The following is a 22,938-nucleotide window of genomic DNA, read 5'->3' on the forward strand; positions in this document are numbered from 1 at the left end:
AATCAGACTCGCTGTATTGTTGAATTCACTTACAACAGGTAGTCTGCAGGAACAAAGAAGCTTGTTTTGGAGACAATCCACTAATGATTGCATAGTACAAGTGCCAGCAATGGGTCCAAATTATAGTTACTTCAGCAAGCAAAGAAATCAAGGGAAACAAATCATTTCTTTTCTGGAGATGACAGAACTATAAACTTAAATGGCATTAAGATCAAGAACAAATGTCTGCTATAGGTACTGTTCATGGACACTTCATGAATTCCTCACTCAGCAAAGAGTGGCAGCTAAAACTTGCACCTGCCTTACCTCCCTACCCCCAGCTGTCAGTTTCTCAAAGCCAAATCCAAGTTTCTGGAGTCTGCCTTCTATCCAAAATTCTAAATGAAGAGAGGCAAGTACAACAGCTTGGAAAACATCAGAGAAGATCATAAATGTTCAAGACCCTGGCTTCTGGCAAAATCTTCCTCGATTATATCATAATCAGGTAAGCTGAGAAAAAACAGCTTTGTTCCAGTTCTAGGAGCTACTTGTTATTGCGACCATATTTCCTCTCTTTGCTTAAATGATGCTTAAATGAATTACAGTACCTATAGGTTTCAATGGAATTTCCCCTAAAAACTCCAAAGGGAGATTATAATACCATTTTCACCAGAAGAGGAAAAACCATCTATACTGTCTGCATTTAAACACACATAGGAATGAAGACTGGCATTTCAAAGTAAAGGCCATGAACTTATACTTGCTACATAAAGAGGAATGTGAAAAGGCTAATATTTATACTTGCTACATAAAGATGAATGTGAAAAAGGCTAATATTTCTAAGTCTCGGTGTGTAGAAAAGGAACCTGAGAGTTTGAAATATTTGGGAGAAAAATTCCACATGCAAGACAGACATCCAAAATGGCTCAACATAATTTATTTTTTTTTTATGTTAAAATGTACAGAGTTTTTTTGAAAGTACTTGCTAGAAAGGGGAAAAAAAAGTGATATTACATACAAGGAGAGGAAGGGAGACCGACTGGCCCAGGAGCGCATGACATGGAGAAATACAAAGGCATCTAGGCACCCCTTCCCCGTAGCTTACAAGTCACCATGAACAAAGTACAAAGAGGTTACAAAACAGGAAAAGCAAATATAAACAGACAGGAATAGACTTAGCTTCATTTGTACATGCGGCTTTTAGAGGCATCTGGAGCTCTATTCACACACTCTAGAGATCTCTTTAAAGAGAATTTTTATCTTTCTTAAAATAGTTTTTAATATTCTACAACAAAGATAAAAAATTTTAAAGATGGAATGAAATGAAAAAGCTCTTATTTTAAAAGGCATCAAAGTCACTAACAGTGAGTTTTTTAAATTTCTTTTTTAGAAGATTACCCAAGTTATCTTGCTAAAAATACATTTTTTTTTTTAAACAGAAGTGAAAAAATGACAGGTACCAATATTACTGTGTTGGATAATTTCTTTCATAATATAGAAAAGAACATTTTCTCTACAATAGTTCTACAGTCACAAAAAGGCTTGTGGAAAAGGGAGCTGCCCGATTGAATTTTTTTTTTTTTTTAAAGAAACAAATAAAACCAAACACAACCGCAAACCAACAGAAACTGAATTCACGGCCCTCATTTCAACAGCTTCTCCTTCTGCCTTGACCCACCCTCCTCCCAATATACCTCCCTCCCGACCCACCCCATCCCCACCCCAACCAGGAAGCAATGACATAGCTGAAGATGTAGGGAGAGGGCAGCACAGTGCACTTTCTACATAGATGATTGGGAACTGGAAGAGTATATACAGAGAAACTGGGTCCTACACAGCCTTGCACATGCTCAGAATTGATAGCGGTTAAGATGTGGAATTCTGCCTTTTTCTACCTAACACATTTAATTGAGAAAGTCAATTAAAGTGTATTTAAAAAAAAAAAAAACAAACCTGTGCATTTGAAAAAATTTAATGCCTAATTAGTACTTCAAAAATTTATCTATATAAAATGTACAAATAAAGGAGAGAATTTAATGCTTACAGGTATTTCTTTAAGCAGTACTTCCCCCTTTTGGATATTTGACTGCACATACCGAGTGGTATAATATTTTCCATCTTCTAATGATGGAACATATATATATATATATATATATATATATATATATATATATATATATTTTTTTTTTTTTTTTTACCTATCCCTGGAGCAAGTAACAGGAAGAGAATGGGCGAACTGGCTGCACAAGAGAAAAGATAATGGAGTTGGGAGCAACAAAGGAACCTGCTAAAACCCTGCTGTCCAGATTTGCCCTACTATGCTGGTGGTTGGTTTATCCCTCTTCTCTTTTAACCACTCACAGGAGAGGGGCTGGTGCACTCTGATTCACAGGGAATGAACTCAGGATCTCAAGAAAATGAAAACTAGAGGTATGTATCATTTAAGTAGCTATAAAACTCACACCATGATCTCCCTTAAATCATCTCTTCCAACATAAAATAAACAGTGTCAAATGTCTGTCAGGTATTTTTCAAATCACTGAAATGTACAGTCATCCATCAACACTTTGTATAAGAATGTAAGAGGCTAAGCACTGGGGACTGTTGTTTGAGTTTAGTCAAAGTCAAAGGCTCAAGAATCAAGACCCTTAGCATCTCAAAGTACATACTAAAAACAAGAGGCTGCATGGAATATGTGTGTTATGGCTGATTCACCAGGTGGTAAAAAACAAAGAGGTTAATTTCCTCTTTTTGATTGTTAACTGACCATCTCTATTCCTCCAAGGCTGGATTAGGATTGCAAACAGCTTTCCTCTGAGATTCTGCTGTTAATTGAGACTTACAGTATTTTTGTGTCTCTGAGTGCTGAGTGGGAATAGTAAAAAACAACCCCCCCCCCAAAATTATATTACACTTGATTTAAGAAAAACAAACATTTCAGTGAAGTCCATCTATAAAGAAACATTCTTGGGGAAAGGTTTCAAGAGGTCAAGAGGGGTGTGTGTGTGTGTGTGTGTGTGTGTGTGTGTGTGTGTGTGTCTGTGTGTGTGAGTGTAGGGAGTGGAGGGGATTTTAAAAGGAGAAGCATTTTCCTGCCTCGCTTTATTAATAATAATAATAATAATATTAACAATAATAATAAGTTTAAGGAGCTTGGGTTGTTCTCCATGTCCCCATCCGAGTCTCCCCTAAGTGCCTCCTGCTGGAATGAAGTAGGAAATGAAAGGTTGGGTTTGGAGGAAGGGGTCTCGTTAACCCCCGAGATGTATATATAACATTTAAAAATGACAACATTGGGAGCTGCAAACAGTGAGGGGAAACATACATTTTAAAATAAAATAAAGATAATTCACTTTTACACAAATTCTGTCCATGTGGTATGTAAAGAAAGTAAGGCTCTTTTTAATTATGAAAAGATTTTTGTGCATGTTTCCCCTATCCCCAAATCCATTTTTAGATGAGTTCTATTGTAAAATGTTCAAGATTATGAAGAAAACCAAAACCCAGAACAAAATGAACCCAAAAAAAAAAAGAGAGAGAAGACCAGGTTTTCTAAAAAATAAAATAAACCAAAGAAAAATTCCTCTAAATCTACAGCAATATTTTAACTGGAAAAAGGTCCATTTTTCTCTGGTTTGTCAGTATAAAAGGTTCCTTTATTTATATATATTTAAGTTTTTAATTGCAAGTTCATCTTGCTCATCTTCTCATGTAAGGTCCATTGAGTGACTGCTTGGGCACACCAGCAGCGTTCATGTAGCTGTGATGGGAGGGGCCAGTGTACATCATGTTTCCATGAGGGTTTGGCTGCATAGGCTGCTGGGTATAGGCCTGGCTCCCCATCATCCCCATCTGCATCTGCATAGGATACTGTGCTGTCTGGTTCATGTAGGCAGGGTTACTATGGTAACTGCTGTTCATCATGGGCTGCGTCATTCGATAGCTGTTCATGGCATTCAAGGTGTTCATATTCATGGAATTGACATTATAGGCAGGGGTCGGCATCAAATTAACCCCCATGTTCATGCCACGCTGAACAGCCAATGCACGAGGGCCAGCCTGCATGGCAACCGCTGGTGGGCTGCGGCCATACAGCTGCTGCTGGTGGGCAGCTGCAGAGGGCAGTGGCGCGGACTTGGAGCGGATGGAAATGTGCCCCTTCACTGGCATCTGCCCTTGCAACCTCTGAGTGTGAGGAATGCCGATGTTGGTGGCAGACATGTTGCACTGTAGCAGAGGTGACGTGAGGTTCATGGTGGTGGATGCCAAGTTTGGGGGCGGCGTCATGGTGGCTTGTGCTTGAGGGGTCCCAGCTAATGGATGAGACGGAGCTAGCTGAGCCAGTCCTGTATTAGACAAAGAAACACTGGTTGCATAGGAAGTCACAGCAGGAGAATGGCTATAAGGCATGGCATGAGGGTCCATAATGGTGTTAGTCAGCTGCTGCAACTTGGCTAGACTGAAGGTGGCTGATGGTTGAGAGTAGCTGCCGGCACCAAAGTCCCCTGGAATCCTCTCATAAATACTTATGTTCCCAGTGCTTCCAGATTCCGGTATCTCCATGATCATAGGCGCTGGAGTGAAACTGTTATTCATACTACACTGTGACAGGGGGGGCTGCTGCTGGGGCGGGGGCGGGGGCTGAGGCTGCTGGGGCTGAGGTGGTGGCGGCGCCGGTGGCTGTTGCTGCTGCTGCTGGGGCGGCGGAGGCTGTGGTGCTGGTTGCTGCTGCTGCTGCTGCTGCTGCTGCTGCTGCTGCTGCGGCTGCTGTTGCTGCTGTGGTGGTGGGGGCGGCGGCTGCTGGTTACTGGGAGGCCTCTCCACCACACAACTCTGAGGTGACTTGATGTTGCAGTTGGCAGCAGCAGGCTGGACGTTGTTCTGCTGCATCATGCTGCAGCTGTTGCCCATGTTTGCCATTTGCTGAGTGACAACACAACTGTTCTGGGTGAGGCTGCTGGAGGAGGACAACCCACCATAGGAGCAGCTGCTCTGGGAAGAGTTAGTCCCACAAATGCTGCCACCCATCGTAGAATCGTAACTGCTGGGGTTCTCATAGTTTTCTGTGGTGCTCTCAATGCTGCCCAGGTCACTGAAGCCACTGTCCACCACCTGCTGAGAGTGGTCTGATACGGAAGGCACATCCATCATGGGGCTGGTCTCCATGTTCTGCATAGAGGGTGCGGACAGGGATCCTTGCTCCGGGCTGATCTGGGTGTAACCGCTTTCAAGGGCAGGCACGTTGGGACTACTGACTGAACGGACTGACTGGCTGGGATGAGACTGAACAGAAGATATCGGGCTATTATGTTCTGAAGCGTGGCAGTCTTCCACCATCGACATCTGAGGGTCTTCATCGGCCTGGGTGTAGCTCTGCAGGGTCTGACACGCGGCCAGAGTTTCTTCGCAGTCCTGGTAGGCTCCCTCATGCTCGTTGCTTTCTTCTTGAGTCAAAGACTGCACTGCTTGCACGGTTTCCAGATCCAGTTCACTGTGAGGAATCTCTTCCTCCTCTTTTAGCTCAATTAATTCTTCTTTAGAGTTTGAATCTTCTTCATGATCGTCCTCAGACCCTGGCATGTGCTCTGATACCATGGATGTTTCGTGGGAAGTCTGTTCCTCTTCAGAATCTGGTTCTGTTTCATCTTTATCCTTTATATTCTCCCTATTGCTCTGCATATTAGTATCTAAAAAAGACTCCTGGCCACCAGGCTCCTCTTTGACATCTTCTCTAACGGGCTGCTCCTCTAGCTCTTTTTTCTTGGTAGATTCCAGATGGCCGTCGTCTTCATCATCTGCATCATGGTCTTCATTCTGGTTTGTCTCTACAGCCACCTCATCCTCTTCCTCTTGCTCCTGTTCTTCCAGCTCTTGCTGCTCCTCCTCTGACTGCCGCTGCTCTTCTGAGACACGGGGCTTCTCTTCCTCCTCTTCTATTTCGGGTTCTTTCGTTTCAGTCTCGGGACTGTTGCTATCCACTGGAGATGCCGCTCTAACTTCACTGCTGGTTGTATCTTCTTCTTCTCCCTCTTCAACCTCTTCCGCTTCCACGTGCATCTCCTCCTCATCCTTCCTTTCTTCTGTTAAAGGCAAGTCTTCTTTTGGTTCAACAGTCTCTTCATTCTCTTGAAGTTTGGGTTTCCGTCCCGGTTTAGGAATGGGAATGGTGGGCTCAACAATGCATTCTTGGGTAGAAACAGGTAGGATTTCCCGATTCAACTTAAATCCTGGTTTGCGACCAGGTCTTTTCTTCCAGTGGATTGGTTTGCGGCTCTTGCCTTTGGGCCATCCCTTTTTCTTTTTCATAGGTGTGGATGTATCTGGCTCAAGCTGAGAATCCTTCACATCACATTTTCTCAAGAGAGATACTGGCTTTAGAACAGGAGTGTCTACACAGAGGGACAAAAAAAAAAAAAAAAAACACACACACACACGCACGTTAAAAAAGTTAAAAGATTTTGTATATTTTCTAGTACTTTTTTCTGAGACCACATGTGCAACGGGAATGATTTTATTAATCATCACAAACTCCTGATTACCTTCTCTTACAAGCTAAGAATCTAAAGGAGAAATCTAATTAATGACATCCTTTAAAGTCACGCAGTGAGCTGGCAGAACAATGAAAGAATCCGGGTCAACATTCTGTTACCAACCACCAGTTAAAGCCAGTTCAGGTTTATCATCACCAACTGCATGGTTTTGTAAGTTAGTCTAAAATACTCAGTTTTATCATCTAGAAAACAGAGATAAGCTGTGTAAAGATGCAAATACTCAATAGTTATTACAACTACTTTAGACAAGCTGTCTTTACTATGTAAGTTACAAATCAACTCATTTCTTCTTTTTTGTTTTACCCCTGTTTGCAATTTATATTATCTCTCTGGCTTTTTTTTTAGTTTCCATAAAATCATGACTTCAGGTAATGTCATGAGTTAATTACTCCAGGCCATGACTAAGCAATCTGACATGCTCAGTCAATGTTGTGTTTGTATGGGAACAGCTGCAAGGCATTTAGTCCCAAATAAATACTGACCGGAAAAAAAACAAGTTAATGACAATGATTTATCAGAAATAAATTTGATATTGGTATTATTTTCTCCCCATTAATTTTTTTCTATTTTTAAAGATTGTAGTAAACTACGCATAGCATAAAATGTACCATTTTAACCATATTTAGGTGTGTGGTGCAGCATTAAGTACCTTCACATTTCCTATTAATTTCTAAAAGGAGGAACACCAAGCAAAAACAGGATCTGGAGAGGAGAACTAAGAAGGTACAGTTAGCAATAACTTGAAAATAAAGAATGGAAATGGTTGCATCAGAGAAAATTTGTCCAAGTCAGTAAGAACTTAAACGGGGGATACTATTTGAGCTACAATGATCCAAGGCAGAAATTTTACTGAAGTGCCAAATTTATACAATAAATATTTAGTTTAATATATACATCACAATAAAAGAACTCAGTCATCTTATCACTATTTAAAACTATTTATTATATAAAAACAGGAGAATGGAGAAAACACAAGTTTCCACTAGATATGAAATTGAGTGGATTTATTTTTAAGAGAAGAATAAAAAAACTCAGTTAATAAAAGCTATACATCCACCAAGAGAGGACAACTAGATTTCTTCAAATTCACCCACCAAAGTAAAAAAAAAAACTCAGTCTGACCTTATGGTGAGGCAAACATTGCAGCTGCAGGCAGCATGAGGCACTGGCAGAAACTTTAGGGGAGGATGAACTAGTCTGTGACCTAGCACATTTCTGAGCCCATTTCTTTATCTCTAAATGACAAGGCTATTTCAAAAGTAAACCATTGGATTTTTAGCTATGCCATAAAAATTGAGCCTATTTTGAGGCACTGTCACCATTTTTATTAGAAATTTACTACTCGTAGAGAAAGGCACATTAGAGATATGATTCAGATATGATTCACATCCTGAACAGATGTGAGGCAAGTCCAATTTACATGAGTCGGATCTTAGAACCATTGTAGCATGTATTCATTTAACAATATTTACTGAGTGTCTATTTTAAGCACTCAGCATACAACAATTAGCAAAACAGGTAAGTCCACAAGAGTGTACTTTCTGGTAAAGGGTTATTACTTCAAGATCTTCCTGAGGCTAACTCCAACCCACCAACTAACGGAACATTCAGATAATGGCTGAGAAAGGAGGAGGCAAAAAAGAACAATTTCCTAACAGCAAGATATTTTCTCCAGTGGAAAAACTAGGTCCTCAGTTGAAGGGAAGACTAGAAAAAAACTTTTTAAAAGGACAGAGGACTAAAGGAGAAAATGGGGATGAATGTGCTTGACACAAATTTTTAGAGATTATCAAGCCGTCCTTTACTTGCTTAGTGGGGTATGTCACTTTTCAGCTTTTTTGTTGAAGGGTTTGCAGTTATCACTTGAAGTGTGTTTCTTTAGAGACACTAAAACTACCATAAGCAGCGGGTTCTGTAAAACATACCATCAGCGTCATCGGACTCTTCTTCGTCATCTTCATCTTTAGACTTCCTCTTAGAAGAGGATCGACACCTGAGCACATCCTGTGAGGACAAACGATGGAAGTATCCTCTAGAAAAGAGTTCATTTTCATCCTCTTCCTCTTCTTCCTCATCAATCTCAAACGTGGGTTCTAACCGTGGCATTGGCCTCTCAGAGTCAGAGTCTTCAAAAGGTTCATCCAATACCTCTGTAGTCTCAGAAATCGTTTCTGTGACCACGCTGCTGTTGTGGTGTTTGCGCTTTCGGATTCTCCTTCTTCGGTGAAGAATTGGTTTCTATTTAGAAGAGAAAGAAAGTATTTACAGGAATTAATACTATCATTTCTATTAATAACAAGATTAATAGTTTTTAAACCTACTCGAATCAGCCAACAGACATTTTGAATATTATTTCAAAATACTGTACCATAAAGTATCACAGAAAGATGGTGGATAACTGAATAGAACTTTATAAAAGGCATAGAGAGCAGATATTGTAATTCCCTTTAATAGTTCAGTTAAATTTAACACCCTAGGGAATTGCCTATTTCAATACTGAAATGACACAGAAGCTAGTCCTTTAACTTCTCTTACTTCAAGAGGGGAAAAAAAAGGACTAGAACACTTTTTGTTCGTCTCATAGCTCTCTGAAGATCAACAGAACTATTAGTAAAGCTGTATGCCATCTTCATGAGCTACCCATAAGGAGTTATGGTGAAATGTAAAAACATGGAGCTGATGTGTAATTACCTGATACGAAGTATTTCAAAAGTAATAAATCTGTTACTGGAAAGTGGCACACTGGGCACAATTTTGTACTACGGTTGATCTAATAATACCTTAAATTACACAACAGATAAAACAAAACGATAGAGACGATGCACCAGAAATAATCTAATCCAATCTCCTTACTCCAGAGGTGAGACAGGTTACAGGACCTGTGTAAGGTCACATACCCAGTCAGTATGGAAACGGTTGTAAAAGACAGTCTCTGACTCCCAGTCTGGCGCATTTCTGTAAGAACTTCAGGTATTGTGTACATGATCTCACTGCCTGTTACGATATTCTCTTTTTTACACAGGGAAATAGCACAGTTTTAAAAATAGGCAATAGAAGCCTGGAATGGCAAAGATACAGTCTTCCTGATCACATAATGAATGGCAGAGTGAGCCAGGGTTCAATTTCTCTCCGCTTCAAATTTACTAGTCTGTTTAGTTGAAGTACAATTTTCAAAGTAGGTTAAACATGTCTGGCTCTGCTCTTTGGAAAAATGGCTGACTCTAGGACTGGGACATAAAATATACAAGATAAGCTTAGATCATCTCGCAGTACTAGGAAGTAAGGAAGTGCTCAAAAAAAAAAAAAAAACAAACCCAAAACACCTTCACAACGATGGGGGTACATATTAAGTTAAAGGGACACAGAAGTGAAGACTCCTATGGCCAAAGCTGGAAGAATCTGAGGAACAAATTAAATAAAGTAGTACTACTGGTTTATAACTCAAAGTGTAAAGTAAATATCTGGGTCCATGCTGACATAAAGAAATGCTTGAATAAATAAGCAGATGGGGAAAAATGGATAAATCTCCAAGCAGAACTCCTATGGAATACAGTGCAACTCTCCACATCTTAAGCGTGGCGTGTGGGCAGTGCTGCCTTCCAAAAAGTACAGTATGGGAGAGGGGAACAAAGGAGTAACTTTACAGTGGAGAAACCGACAAACACAACCTCAAACCCGGTGATCGAGACTAACCTCAACAGTGATAAGTCATATTGACAGTAATACTCTTGTGTTTGGTGTGTGCATGTGTATACATGTACACACGTATCACACACCCTTTATATGATAAGAATGACACTTTATCTCTGTGGTCTTCTTCCCCCAAACCTATTAGCCCATTCTAATATCATGAGGTAAATTCTAAAATACCTAGCCAGTACTTGTCAAACTGTCAAGGTTGTCAAAAACAAGGAGTCTGAGAAACTGTCACACCCAAGGGGGCCCAAAGAGACATGGCTACTAAATGTAATGTGGTATGCTAGATGAGATCCTGGAAGAGAAGAACATAAGGGAAAACTGAGGAAATCTAAATAAATATGGGCTCTAGTTAACAAAATATTGGCTATTTGTGACAAATGTACTATACCAACGTAAGAGGTTAATAATAGGGGAAACTGGGTGTAAGGAATACAGGAACTCTCTGTACTTTCTTCGCAATAATTGCATAAATCTCAAACTGTTCTAAAATTAAAACCTTGTATTTTTATATATAGCCCTTTTTTTTTCATAAGGCTCTGCTTAAGGAAAGGAACAATTTCACTGCTTTGGGTGAAAGCTGTCACCCTGCTACTACACAGTGGTTCATCCAGGTTGCTGAGCTCAGTGTGGCTGGCTTGTGGAAATGCTTAAAGTTCACTCCACAGCCTGGGGTAGTTCTGGTATACAGTTAACCAGAACTTGTTTTCATCCTCTCATCGCATTTATAAACTGGTTTCATTCAAACTTTGCAAGATGACAAATAGAACTGAGAAAATATTTTCACAACCAGGTTAAGTCAAACCACTGGAAGAAAGGGGGGGGGGGGGAGAGACAGAAATGGGAGAAGAGACCACAGGGGGTAAGTCCCACTCAAGACGAATGGCCTCACTGAGAGCACCCCCGACACAGGGCACCACTGTCCATCAAACTGTCAAATATTTCTCTCCTTTTCTAACATAAACATTTCCGATCTATATATGCTTTTAAAATATTTTACAAATCCCTAAAAGTCATGATCAGAACATCAAATCAGCAAGCTAAAAAAGTTTGTCGGCTCTTAAATAAGCTCATGGTGTCTATGTTCATTTCCATGAACCAAAGAAGTCCTATACACATTTCAAATGTTCACAGGAAGGATCATAAGCTACAATACACCAAGGTATAAAGTCTAAAAAATACACACTAAGAATTTCTACATTTACTTTCTCAGAACTCTGGGATAGACAAATGTATATAGTAAGCTGCAACTGGGGAAAGAACAGACAAGTCGAAGAAACGAATCACAAGAAAAGCCTTACCTTTCTCTTCAGTGTGGGCTTTGTAAGAATTGGTGGGGAGCTGGACCGAGGACTTTCTGGCTCTTCTTCTTCCTCACTACTCTCACTGAAGCCTCTGAGGAGAGCCCTGTCACCGTCACTATAGCGACGGGGCAGCCTCTCATTGCCTTCTGGTAGTCTACACTTCAGTGCCTCGGGGCTCTTCTTTAGCTGTCCTCGCCAGAGCTCAACCCCCTCACTTAGTCTTCTTTTGGGAATGTCTGGCTTCCCATCCTGGCTGGGCTGCTCCTGAGAGGCTGCTGACTGCTCCTCACTTTCAGTGTATTGTTCTTGGGAGGTTTCTGATTTTTCCTCACATTCTCCATATTGTTCCTGAGGAACTGATGTCTCTTCCAAGAGCAGTTTAGAATCTTTATCACCAAAACGTTCCTGGGTTTTTCTGTTCTTCCTTCCCCAGCGGCCTCTCCGAGATGGCTGATTGTTTGCAGGAAGACTATCACGAGGAAGGACTTGCTTGTTCAGACGCGTAGAACTAGCTGGTGCCATAACTTCTGGTTTCTTTTCACTTTCTACTGAAGAGTAAGAATCTTGCTCTTTGTTCTCCCGAGATGCAGACTTTCCCACCTGATTTTAGAAAATAAAACCATGCTGGTTAATCTTTCAGCCTTATTCAGTTATATCTCCTATTTGACCTCCTAAATACAGAGATAAGAAAACAAAGCTTTAAAAAAGAAAAGCATAATTTAGTAGCTATCGTGAATATTTCTGTGTTTGACATTGCTTTAAATGCTTTATAGGATACATTAATCCTCACAACAATTGTATGAAGTGTTATTATTACATCCTCATTTTACAAAACGAGGTAACCGAGGCACAAAAAAATATAAGTAACTCGCCTTAGGACATGCAATAGCAAATATAGAAGCTGGGATATAAACCCAGGCAGTGAGACCCAAGAGTTAGTGCTCTTAACCACTATGTAATCCCACCTTCAATAAACAAAATGAACAGCATTGTTCTTATAAGTGTTAAATGATATAATTTTAAAATTTATCAGAAATAAAAATTTATAAACAGAGAGAAGATGGGCTCTGGGGTATGGGCAAGAGAAAAGGGGTGTTTGAAAAAAATGAAAGAAAATTTCTGTAATTATTTTGATTTATTTTTATTCTGAATATTTAATTTCATTTTGAAAATTAAATTACATTAAACAGGGGCATGAAATTGTTTACGTTTATCAAAGGAGGACATAGATTTTTAAAGGAAGAAAGCACGGCTTTAAAAAAAAACAGAGAAAGGTAGGCATCATGTGACAAAAAATACTGAAAACTATACAATGTCATACAGTCCCTCATTAACCCTTTAATGGCTAAAGACATCTGTGTACCCACTGAACTGTTTAGTGCTCTATTAGAACATACATGTTTACATTATTTCCTTAATGTTTTACTTTAAGGAAAAGGTATCTTAATTTGTTTTAACAATGGTCAGAATTAAATTCAGATTTGTCAGTTACTACACAGCTTAAGATTTAGCCATTTATCAGCAGTCTGGTAAGAAATATTTAGTTCTACATAACACATTATTACAAATTTGAAGGTCTCCTAATGACCTAAGGCTTAAAAATATACAATTTAAGTAAACAAAACCCAGCTTTCTTGAAATCTTTATCACTGTAATCATCTCTGAAAATCTAATGTGAATTGATGGTGTTGGTTTAAGATATTGTAACACATATCACAAATAATCATGAAAACCAAAAATAGAGCCTTCTGTTATCAAAAATAGAGACTACTCATGCCCTTACACTTGTCTCTAATTCTCTTTCCTGGCACTGCGGCTCTTCGTTTTCTCCTTCCTCAGCCTCCTCTTCTTCCTCCTCTGAGACCACAGAATTGGAGACTATGACAGGGGTCCAGCGCAAACATTCTGGATCTACATCTACAGGCCGCAAATTCAGCTGAAGCTTTGCCATGTGATCCTGGATAAGTTTTTCCCGGCGGATTATCACAAATCTGGAACCAGAGCAAAGTTTATAGCAATCAACAACGTATAAGAGTACCTAACAATGAATATGGAGCTATAACCCCTAGAAAACCTGGAGATGATGATAAATGCTTCAAAAATAGCCTGCCTGGGAAGATGAAATACAGAAGTATGCCACCATACAAGATAACTAATACAAAGTTGGACACATACTTCATACTCAACAACAGCAATGGATTTGGTTATTTTAACCATTCACTGTCTCATACTTCCCAGCTCTGGAATTTCTGCTACTCTCCTGTACACTATCTCCTATTCTCCATCTTTCTAGCCCAATGCTTCCTTCCTTTCTCTGTGATCTTTTCCCAATCACTCCAGATAAGAGTGAGCTGACTTTCCCTTGACCTATATTTTATTTTATACCACATATAATGGAAATAAATCATGGACATATATTTTATTAGGCATTATTTCTAGAGTTGTTCTCATTACGTGAAGAAGCTCCCAACATTAGAAAAGATTCAGTAGCTTATGTCCAAAAGTTAGAAGAAAGACCAGAAAAAACAATTTAAAAAAAGTTTAAGGTCAACGGTATCAAGGATCATAGAAAGGAAAATGTCGTCTCAGGATTACCAAATGTATTAGTTTATTATATTAGTTTATACCCTTTCATTGATATTTGGCTGCCTGATCCAAAAACTTCCACCTGATTATCTTTTGAAAGTATAACAAAGGGGGGCGCCTGGGTGGCTCAGTTGGTTAAGCGTCCGACTTCGGCTCAGGTCACGATCTTGCGGTCCATGAGTATGAGCCCTGCGTCGGACTCTGGGCTGATGGCTCAGAGCCTGGAGCCTGCTTCCGATTCTGTGTCTCCCTCTCTCTCTGCCCCTCCCCCGTTCATGCTCTGTCTCTCTCTGTCCCAAAAATAAATAAACGTTAAAAAAAAAAAAAAATTTAATAAAAAAAAAAAAAAAGTATAACAAAGGGATGTGATACTCACTGATCACTACGGAAGTCCAGCATTCGTAGGTGGTGGAGTGTGGAAGTAATGTCTTGAGGACAGATACCTGTCAACTTGCTTAACTTCTTAATGCTGATTTGCTTGTCATTTTGGTGATAAAGGCACTCCAATATTACACTTTTCCAATAAGCCATGTAGGAAAGACGACCTAGATCGGATAATGGTTTCTCTGGAGACCCTGCTTGGCCTTCACGCTTTGATAACAAATAACCTAAAGAAACCACCAAATCACAAATATGTCAGCGAGCCTAAAATAGGCTAATTCACCAAAATAACAATCCCCTCTTCCACAACCAATCTAAGTAGTACAGGAAATAATAATTTCAAAAGCAAATTCCTCCAAGAAAAAAAAAATTAAAAAATTACTTCAACACAAATTTGCAGAAGATTATGTAATTTATATATACTGAGAGAACATGAGGTTAGCATTACTTTGTCTATACTTGCTATAAACCACATTGTTAAAATATTCAAACTTAAAAAATCATACAACCTCATATTAACAGGCTACATAAGATTAAGGCAATAATGCTTTTTATTTTATAGGGGAACCACTCTTGCATGTTTTATCTGGACCACCAGATGGCAACAGCTATACCTGAACTATTGAACAGTACAAAAGGATGCCTTAGTTTTTAAATAATTCTATCTATTAGGATTATGATTCTTCTGCAAGTGAATTAGATGACAATTTCTCACTTCAGTCAAAGCTCTCTTTGCAATTACCCGTCACCCTAATTCTTGATAAGTAAGGATGTCAGCGTGGGGCTGTCACAGTGAGTGTATGGTGGCATTTGTCCTCCTGTCTAGAGCATGACTCTCAAGATCAGGAAAAGAAAGGCATAAGTTCTAAGAAGAAGTATCAAAAATGGAGATGGCAGAAGAAATGTAGTTTTTTTGTCATCAAAGGAAACTTTATTAAAGGCAATCTATAAATGGTAATGTGGGAAATTAGGTTACATTAGGAAAAGCAAATGAAAACAATTAGTATAATAATCCTAGACTATTGTTTATCTCAAATATATAACAAATTTTCCCCTAACTTTGCTGTGTAATGGAATAACACATCCAAACATGAGTTCTATTTCAACACAATATATTGATATTAAATAACCTAAGCTGCTCTACTACTAATCCAAAAAGGCCAAGAAAATATATAAAATAATCAGTGGCATATTTCCAATAAAATATGGTCAGAAGTGCAGTCTAAGGCCAAGTGGAATAAGCTGTGCTGGTCCATCTTGAGAATTAACTTCTTACCACTGGTGATATAACCATCTGATACTTAGAAGAAAAACCGTATCAAAATATTCCCTCAAAAATCACTATTTTATTAATCAATATAAAATTTATTGTAAACATATATTTACTTTCTAAGCAAGACTATCAACATGTTCCATGATGACTTTTTTCAGAACTGTTCCTTTCCATTTTTAAGTCAGATTAAATTATTTCCTATATTTCCTATAAATTATTTCCTAGATCATTTATTTTTAAGATTTTTAAAGGTGCACTGCATATTTTAACCACTAGGTAGAGTCTGTAAGTAAGAAATGATGTATACACTTTCCCAGATAATTGAATAACAAAAATAAGGCAAGTCCTGTACTTTACTGTATTAATTTAAGTAGTTATACATGTGTTTAGTATTGTTGTGAGTTAGAATTAGCATAAAACTAAGTTCCACTGTAAGTTAGCAGTTGAAAATTAAAACTATTTGCAAAAGATCACACAGAAGTTAGTATTCAGTATAAGCTATTTTATTTTATTTTTTTGAATGTTTGTTTATTTTTGTAGGAGAGAAAGAGCATGAGCAGGGGAGGAGCAGAGAGAAAGGATGACACAGAACCCGAAGTAGGTTCCAGGCTCCGAGCTGTCAGCACAGAGCCCGGCACAGGGCTTGAACTCACAAACCATGAGATCATGACTTGAGCTGAAGTAGGACGCTTAACTGACTGAGCCACCCAGGCACCTCCGGTATAGGCTATTTAAAAACATTTCATGTCCAATCCAAAAAAAAGAAAAAAGAAAAAATTCATGACTTTAGGTTTTAAAGTCCCATACAGCAGTACAACAGAAGATACTAGCAACCAATAAATCATCTGCAAATCTTTAAAAATATATACGGAAGGCCCACAAAAAGAGATAATGAGAAATGGTATTATTATAATCCTTACTGAAATCGATGAGAAACCTGCCATAGCCCTTACGCTGGTACTGGGGAAGAATCATTATGCAGGAAACGTTGTACTTCTGCTGGCAGTGCTTTTCCTGGTAAAGAAAGTTTTAAAACAACACGCTAGTAAGACTGAATAGTAATGCTAATTATTAAGAAACAAAGACTAACAGTCAAAACCACAGCCCTAGTCCTCTGAGAATAGCATATGCATCAAGGAAAAAATACCCCAGTGGGAGGAGACAGGACAACGTTAAGTCATTGTCACTACCCACAAAGCAACCATCCCAGGAGAATAAAAATATAAAATAAAATTATGCCATCCAACACCATCTGCAACTCAAAAACAGTATGTCATTGCCTAATATGAACAGAGGAATCTCAGTCCCAATCAATCTGCAAAGCTATAGATGATTGGTCAATGTGACACTCCAGAAATGGGAAAATTCATCAACTATTTCAGGGATTCTTTTGTTTCCTGCTCTGGTGCTACATAGGGCAGTCCCATCTCCCCATTAGTTGTACCTAACTTTACAAAAATAACCCCAAAATGTTGTGTACACTTTTAAAAATAAGGCAATATATATAAAATTATATTTAACTTCTGAAATAGCCAACAGAAAGCTGGTACTTTCCACTTAGCCATTTCATATACTTAGATTTTACCATAGGCCAGCTTAAATAAAAGTACATCTTTTACGTTGACTACAAAAAAACACCTTTTGTTCACCCCAAAAGAATGAAAGACGATAGGAAGGGAAGAAAACATCCGTTAATAAAAAGGGCTTATTCTTATTTCTGTGCTTCAAATTTAAAGTAGGAAGAGCAGACTTAAACTGAGAAAGAGCTCAAAGAGGTAATGACTGTGTTTATTTCACAAGTTCTATCTATTATTACCATGGGAATAGAAGTCATTTTAAAACTCTTCCTCTTGAGTATAACCGGCAGCTCATGTTCCTAGGAGACTACAGTCTGTTGAATGTTACTAGATACCTTCTAGCCTTTGGTAAGTTTCTGAATATTCATTCTATTTTCCTTTCCAAAAGCTAGATGGTGCCCAGAAGGTGCTGCACTTTGTAGTGTTCTAGTGAGAACTGACAAAGTTTGCTTCAGATTTCCGTGTGAATTCAAACATATTTTAAGCTGATATACTTACTTTAGAAAAGTAGCCAACAAGGTGGCAGCCCTTGACATCATTCTGTGTTAGTACATAAAAAAGAAATGGCTCCACGTCATAATAGAGTGTTTTGTGGTCAAGAAACAACTTTGCCAAGAGACACAGGTTCTGACAATAAATGGTACTCACATTCCCATCAACCTAGAAAATAATAGAACAAAATGGTCAGTAAAGTCGCTCTTTAGTTCTAGAACAATAATACACATTACTTACAAATACCTGTGAGTATCCACAGTCCAGCCTAAGAGGGCTGTCAGTGATCAGAACCTGGAAGCTATCCTCTGAAACAGCAGAATTACGATACCTGCTGTTGTAAGACAACTAAATATATAAAATACTGCATCTTAACAAAGTATGAATAGCTAGACAAGGAGATGATGACCCTTTTAAAAACAGCACTTTTTGCTTTTATAACAAGATCGGTTGCAGTAATCCTTCAGACAGCAAGCTGATTTGATTCATTTTTTAAAGTAATTCAACAAAAGATCTAAAAGCAGCCTCTTCTAAAATACATTTGTTAAGTAAAACAAGGTATAACTATAGTCCACTCTATGCCAGCATCCAAAAGCAATGCAGTCTGGCTGCCACAATCAGATTTGCCCCGAAATAAAGCTATTTTCAGGAGTATTAACTATTGCCAGAGGCATCAACCAAGCAGGTTCCCTAGGTAGCAACCTGGCAAATGAGAGATTTCTTGGAATCAGGATGGCCAAGATCAGGAGCACCACTGTGTATTTCTCCTGACACACCCCTGGGTTGCTGGAGCTTCGAGAGCTTGCTCTTTTACACAAATGCCAACAGATACCCACATTAAACCCTAAGACATCAATATTTCAGGATAGAAACCTCAACAATTTAAGTAATTTCATATTACTTCTTTTAAAATATACACCAATATATGCTTAAGGCTAGAAGCACTTTGCTCTTGGGTATTGTAGACCACACCCTTATTCCTCCCCCCGCCCCGAGGGTGAAGAGATCCACTACTTCTCACCTAAAATGAAGGCGCAGGGAAAATCAAGAAAGTTAGAGACTGAGTGATCCCCACAATCTGAAATTCTATCATCACAGTAATTAACAGAACTGAGCACATGGCAGGTGTTCAATTAATACCTGGCAGTAAAACCATGAACTGAGGATCTAGAAACTAAAACCCCATGACCAACAACACAAAATCACGGACATAGCCTAAGTCATATCATCATGATGAAGTAAGAAATATATATTTTTATAACTTTACAAAATACAACTTACTACAATTATTAAATATCTCTACCAAATATTCCTTTAAGTGGGGCAACAGAAATTTTTCATTTAAATACCATTATTTCATAGATTCTAAGACACAATTTTATCACATCTAAACATAAAAAATCATTTGGTATTTTATAATCAAATGGAATCCTGAAATACAGAATAATTTATTCTGAGATCAAGATTGTGACCTCGGTACAATCTGGATTGGCCTAATTCTGCTTCTCCTATAAACTGGATTATCAGACTCAAGAGTGAGTACAACAGTAAAATAACATTGCAAAAAAGACAACTACAATTAGATACAGTATAGGTGGTACTGCATTTGAAATGATAGGAAGACAACTATAAAACATCTACTTTACCTCAAAGACAGAAATATTATTTTTTCTGTAAATCTCATTGGCAGGAGGATGGAACCAACCACATTTCTTCATGTGCTGCTGGAGAATAGTTCTACTTTTCATGTATTTTAGACAGAATTCACAAAGATATAATTTAGGCAGCCTGTAAATAATAATTAAACAAAGAAAGACAGGACTTTTTATAAGACTGTAAACTTTCACAGCTATTCTTTTTTGACTCTCATTACTATTCAAGTAAAAAGGTGGAGACTGTCTTATCATCCCCATTAACCAAATGAAAGACAGAAAACAAACTAAAGACAAAATTAATTTGGTTAATAGCATCCAACTAATTAATAGCAGGAGGGCAAGGGTGAGAAGATACCCGAGATTCAGTGCTCTTCCTATCAGACTAGTAATTCCTAGTCTTCTTAAAAGCTACCCACCTGGCAGACAATGAAAATCTCATATTCTCCCCTCCTTGATAATCTCTAATAAGTAGAAAATAAAGTCTACCTTCAAAACACACCAATAAGAAGATTTTGTCAAGCTATATATTTTCTTTGGTTCTTTATTTGATCATTCTTTTTTTTTTTTTTTTTTTCCAAGAAAATACACATTTGTTAAATACCACTGATCTCTGAACAACATGGGTTTGAACTGCATGGGTCCACTTATAAGTGGATTTTTCTTGGTAAATACAGTACAGTACTGTAAATGTATTTTATGATTTTCTTAACATTTTCTTCTGTCTAGCTTACTTTATTTTTATTGTAAGAATATAATATATGGGGCATTTAATACAAATTATGTGTCAATTGACTGTTTATACTATTGGTAAGGCTTCTGGTCAACAGGAAGCTATTAGTACTAGTTAAGTTTTGGGGGAGACAAAGGTTATACATGAATTTCTGACTGCACAGGTTGGGGCCCCTAACTGTAGTGCTGTTCAAGGGTCAACTATACTACAGTGTGTTAGGCCTTGTGCTAAATGCACTAGGGACAGAGTACTGAGTAAAATGGATATAGGGTGGGTACTATAAAAGCAGATTTTATATTATCTTTTTAAGTATAAAATTATAATAATGAATATGTTTTTTCAAGTTAGGACATACTGCACTACCTCCTTCCTTATGAAACCCCTGAAATTCTGGCTTTTCCTCTGGTTAAATATCACATTACATCCTGTAACTTAAAAGTCTATTATTCAACAAGTGAAATAAAAGTTCAAATTAATCTTTCAGATATTCTAGTATTAATTTGTATTTATACAACAGTATTGCTATTTTAGCAATAATTTAACAGGACTTCTTCTTTACAATGTTCCTTTTATGAGGAGCTAGGCAAGAAAGTGACTGGATTAGTTCGTAAGAAGGAATATAACCTAATTAAAATTTATACCTGGTTTTAGTCTAATCCAGAAGACCACATGGCTCTTCTATTATAAAATACACACTTCATTTATCCTCAGCACAGAGACTTCCCTGCATCCTGAACTGTGTGTGTCCAGAACTGGTCATGCCTTGGTAATCGGAGATCTGATACTATCTTTAAAAACTACATACACAAAAATACTGGATATGATGACAAAATATATAATCCAAATAAATTTGTCTCTCAAATAAGTAAGTATTGAGGCTGAAGGAAATTTTAATAAACCTCATTAATTTAGTTGCTATCAGTTTGGACAGCTATGCTTTAAAAAGATTACAATGGAATTAAAGAAAAGATTAACACACAAAAGGTCTAACTTGTTAAAGTGTCAAGACCACACTACTTTTTCAAGTACCACTCTGGAAGCCACATTTTTTAACGTTTTTTTTTTCCATTCATTTTTTTGAGAGACAGACTTTTTTTTCCATTCATTTTTTGAGAGACAGAGAGAGCACGAGTTAGGGAGGGGCAGGGGGAGAGGGAGACACAGTATCTAAAGCAGGCTCCAGGCTCTGCACTGTCAGCACAGAGCCCGATGAGGGGCTTGAACCCACTAACTGTGACATCATGACCTGAGCTGAAGTTGGCCACTTAATGGACTGAGCCACCCAGGTGCCCCAGGAGGCCACTTTTAAAACTTAATTATACTTTATCTGAAAACATCTAACATTCAACCAAGGCCTTTGCCAAGGTGTATTTATGGAAACACTAGTCCTGTATGTAATAAGTGTTTCATGCTCAAATAAGGGTGAAAACTGCCAGTCAGTGCGCTAAAAGCTTCGAGGGAACTATTTCAGTATAATATTTCTAAGTGTCTACAATATCTAATACTGTTTTTCAACATCTCTCATATTAGACAGACCAATACAACTCGAAATTATATCATTAATACAAAAGTCATTCCAAAATAAGGTACTGAGTAAAACAAATAATAAATGACATCATAAACTGAAGTCAAGAAACAGGAACCAAGGGCATGAAAAAGAAAGGTTTCCTAGGCAACTGTGCTTATTTCCTTTGCATGTTGCTTCAAATTCCACTACTCAGAGAAGGAAGGGCAGTGAGATAGATGGCTTCCCCCTCCCCCCTTTTTTTAACGTTTATTTTGAGAGAAAGAGCAAGAGAGGGGAAGGGCAGAGAGAGAGAGGGAGTGATAGAATCCCAAGCAGGCTTCATGTTGTCAGCACAGAGCCCAATGCAGGACTCGATCTCACAAATCATGAGATCATGACCATGAGATCATCAAGAGTTGTTGCTTAACGGACTGAGGAACCCCGGCGCCCTGAGCTTTTTCCTTCCTTACCAACCAGAACTAAAAAAAAAAAAAAAAAAAAAAAAATCACAAAAGGAAATGGCCGCAATTATTCACTTCATCATTAATGTGGGCACTAGATATCCTGAGTCTCAGAGCTGACCCACAACTGCCAGATTGTTTTACTGAATATGTGGATTTTGAATAATTTCTTCTTAAAAAGGAAGGTGGAAGGTAATTCTCCCTATGTAATTAAAGGCATCCTCCTCCCTCCAACTACTCTACTGCTTACCTTTATTTACCTGTGCTAAATTCTCAATGAGCAATTTTAACTTGCTGCAACATGAAGACATAGAAGAATCCATGAACACAGTTTCACTTTGAGAGCTAAATATTACAACTAAATTTTCCCTACAATGTGAATCTGAGAAACATAGATAAAATCCTGGGAAAAAAGGAAGGGAGAGAGGAGTGACAGACAACTAAAATTTCTAGATTATGCTAAAGATAAATGCCAACTTTAAAAGCATCCAATTTAACTTTTACGTCTTGGTACAAAGACATGAAAATAAAGTACAGCTTATTTCCTAAGGCCTATGAAAGAAGGTCTAATTTTTAAAGTTCTTGTAGTAAGCAAGTTGTTCAAGAAAACACAGGAAGCAATGAAACCTGTAAGAAAATTACTGCCAAGTCTTATCTGGTGAATTTTAAGTTCATGCTATTTCCTTGGAATAGCAAGATGTATGACATTTTCTTGATTAAAAAAAAAAAAAAACTTTAGCAAATCT

At 38.1% G+C, this 22,938-nt stretch overlaps 1 protein-coding gene across 4 annotated transcripts in view; it reads right to left on the minus strand.

Annotated features, from left to right (window-relative positions):
- Positions 1 to 899: 899 nt before the first annotated feature.
- KAT6A (lysine acetyltransferase 6A) overlaps positions 900 to 22,938 on the minus strand; it is a 113,972-nt gene continuing 91,933 nt past the window's right edge. For all 4 annotated transcript variants that reach the window (XM_049631490.1, XM_049631487.1, XM_049631489.1 and 1 more), the window contains 8 exons: positions 19,486 to 19,627; positions 17,846 to 18,007; positions 16,691 to 16,784; positions 14,493 to 14,724; positions 13,314 to 13,521; positions 11,528 to 12,130; positions 8,456 to 8,768; positions 900 to 6,368 (listed from right to left, as the gene is read on the minus strand). In XM_049631490.1, coding sequence (XP_049487447.1) covers positions 3,679 to 6,368; positions 8,456 to 8,768; positions 11,528 to 12,130; positions 13,314 to 13,521; positions 14,493 to 14,724; positions 16,691 to 16,784; positions 17,846 to 18,007; positions 19,486 to 19,627 — 4,444 coding nt within the window. In that variant the 3' untranslated portion in view covers positions 900 to 3,678. The remainder of the gene's footprint in view (positions 6,369 to 8,455; positions 8,769 to 11,527; positions 12,131 to 13,313; positions 13,522 to 14,492; positions 14,725 to 16,690; positions 16,785 to 17,845; positions 18,008 to 19,485; positions 19,628 to 22,938) is intronic.

Source organism: Panthera uncia, chromosome B1 (assembly GCF_023721935.1).
Source record: "Panthera uncia isolate 11264 chromosome B1, Puncia_PCG_1.0, whole genome shotgun sequence".
NCBI lineage: Eukaryota > Metazoa > Chordata > Mammalia > Carnivora > Felidae > Panthera > Panthera uncia.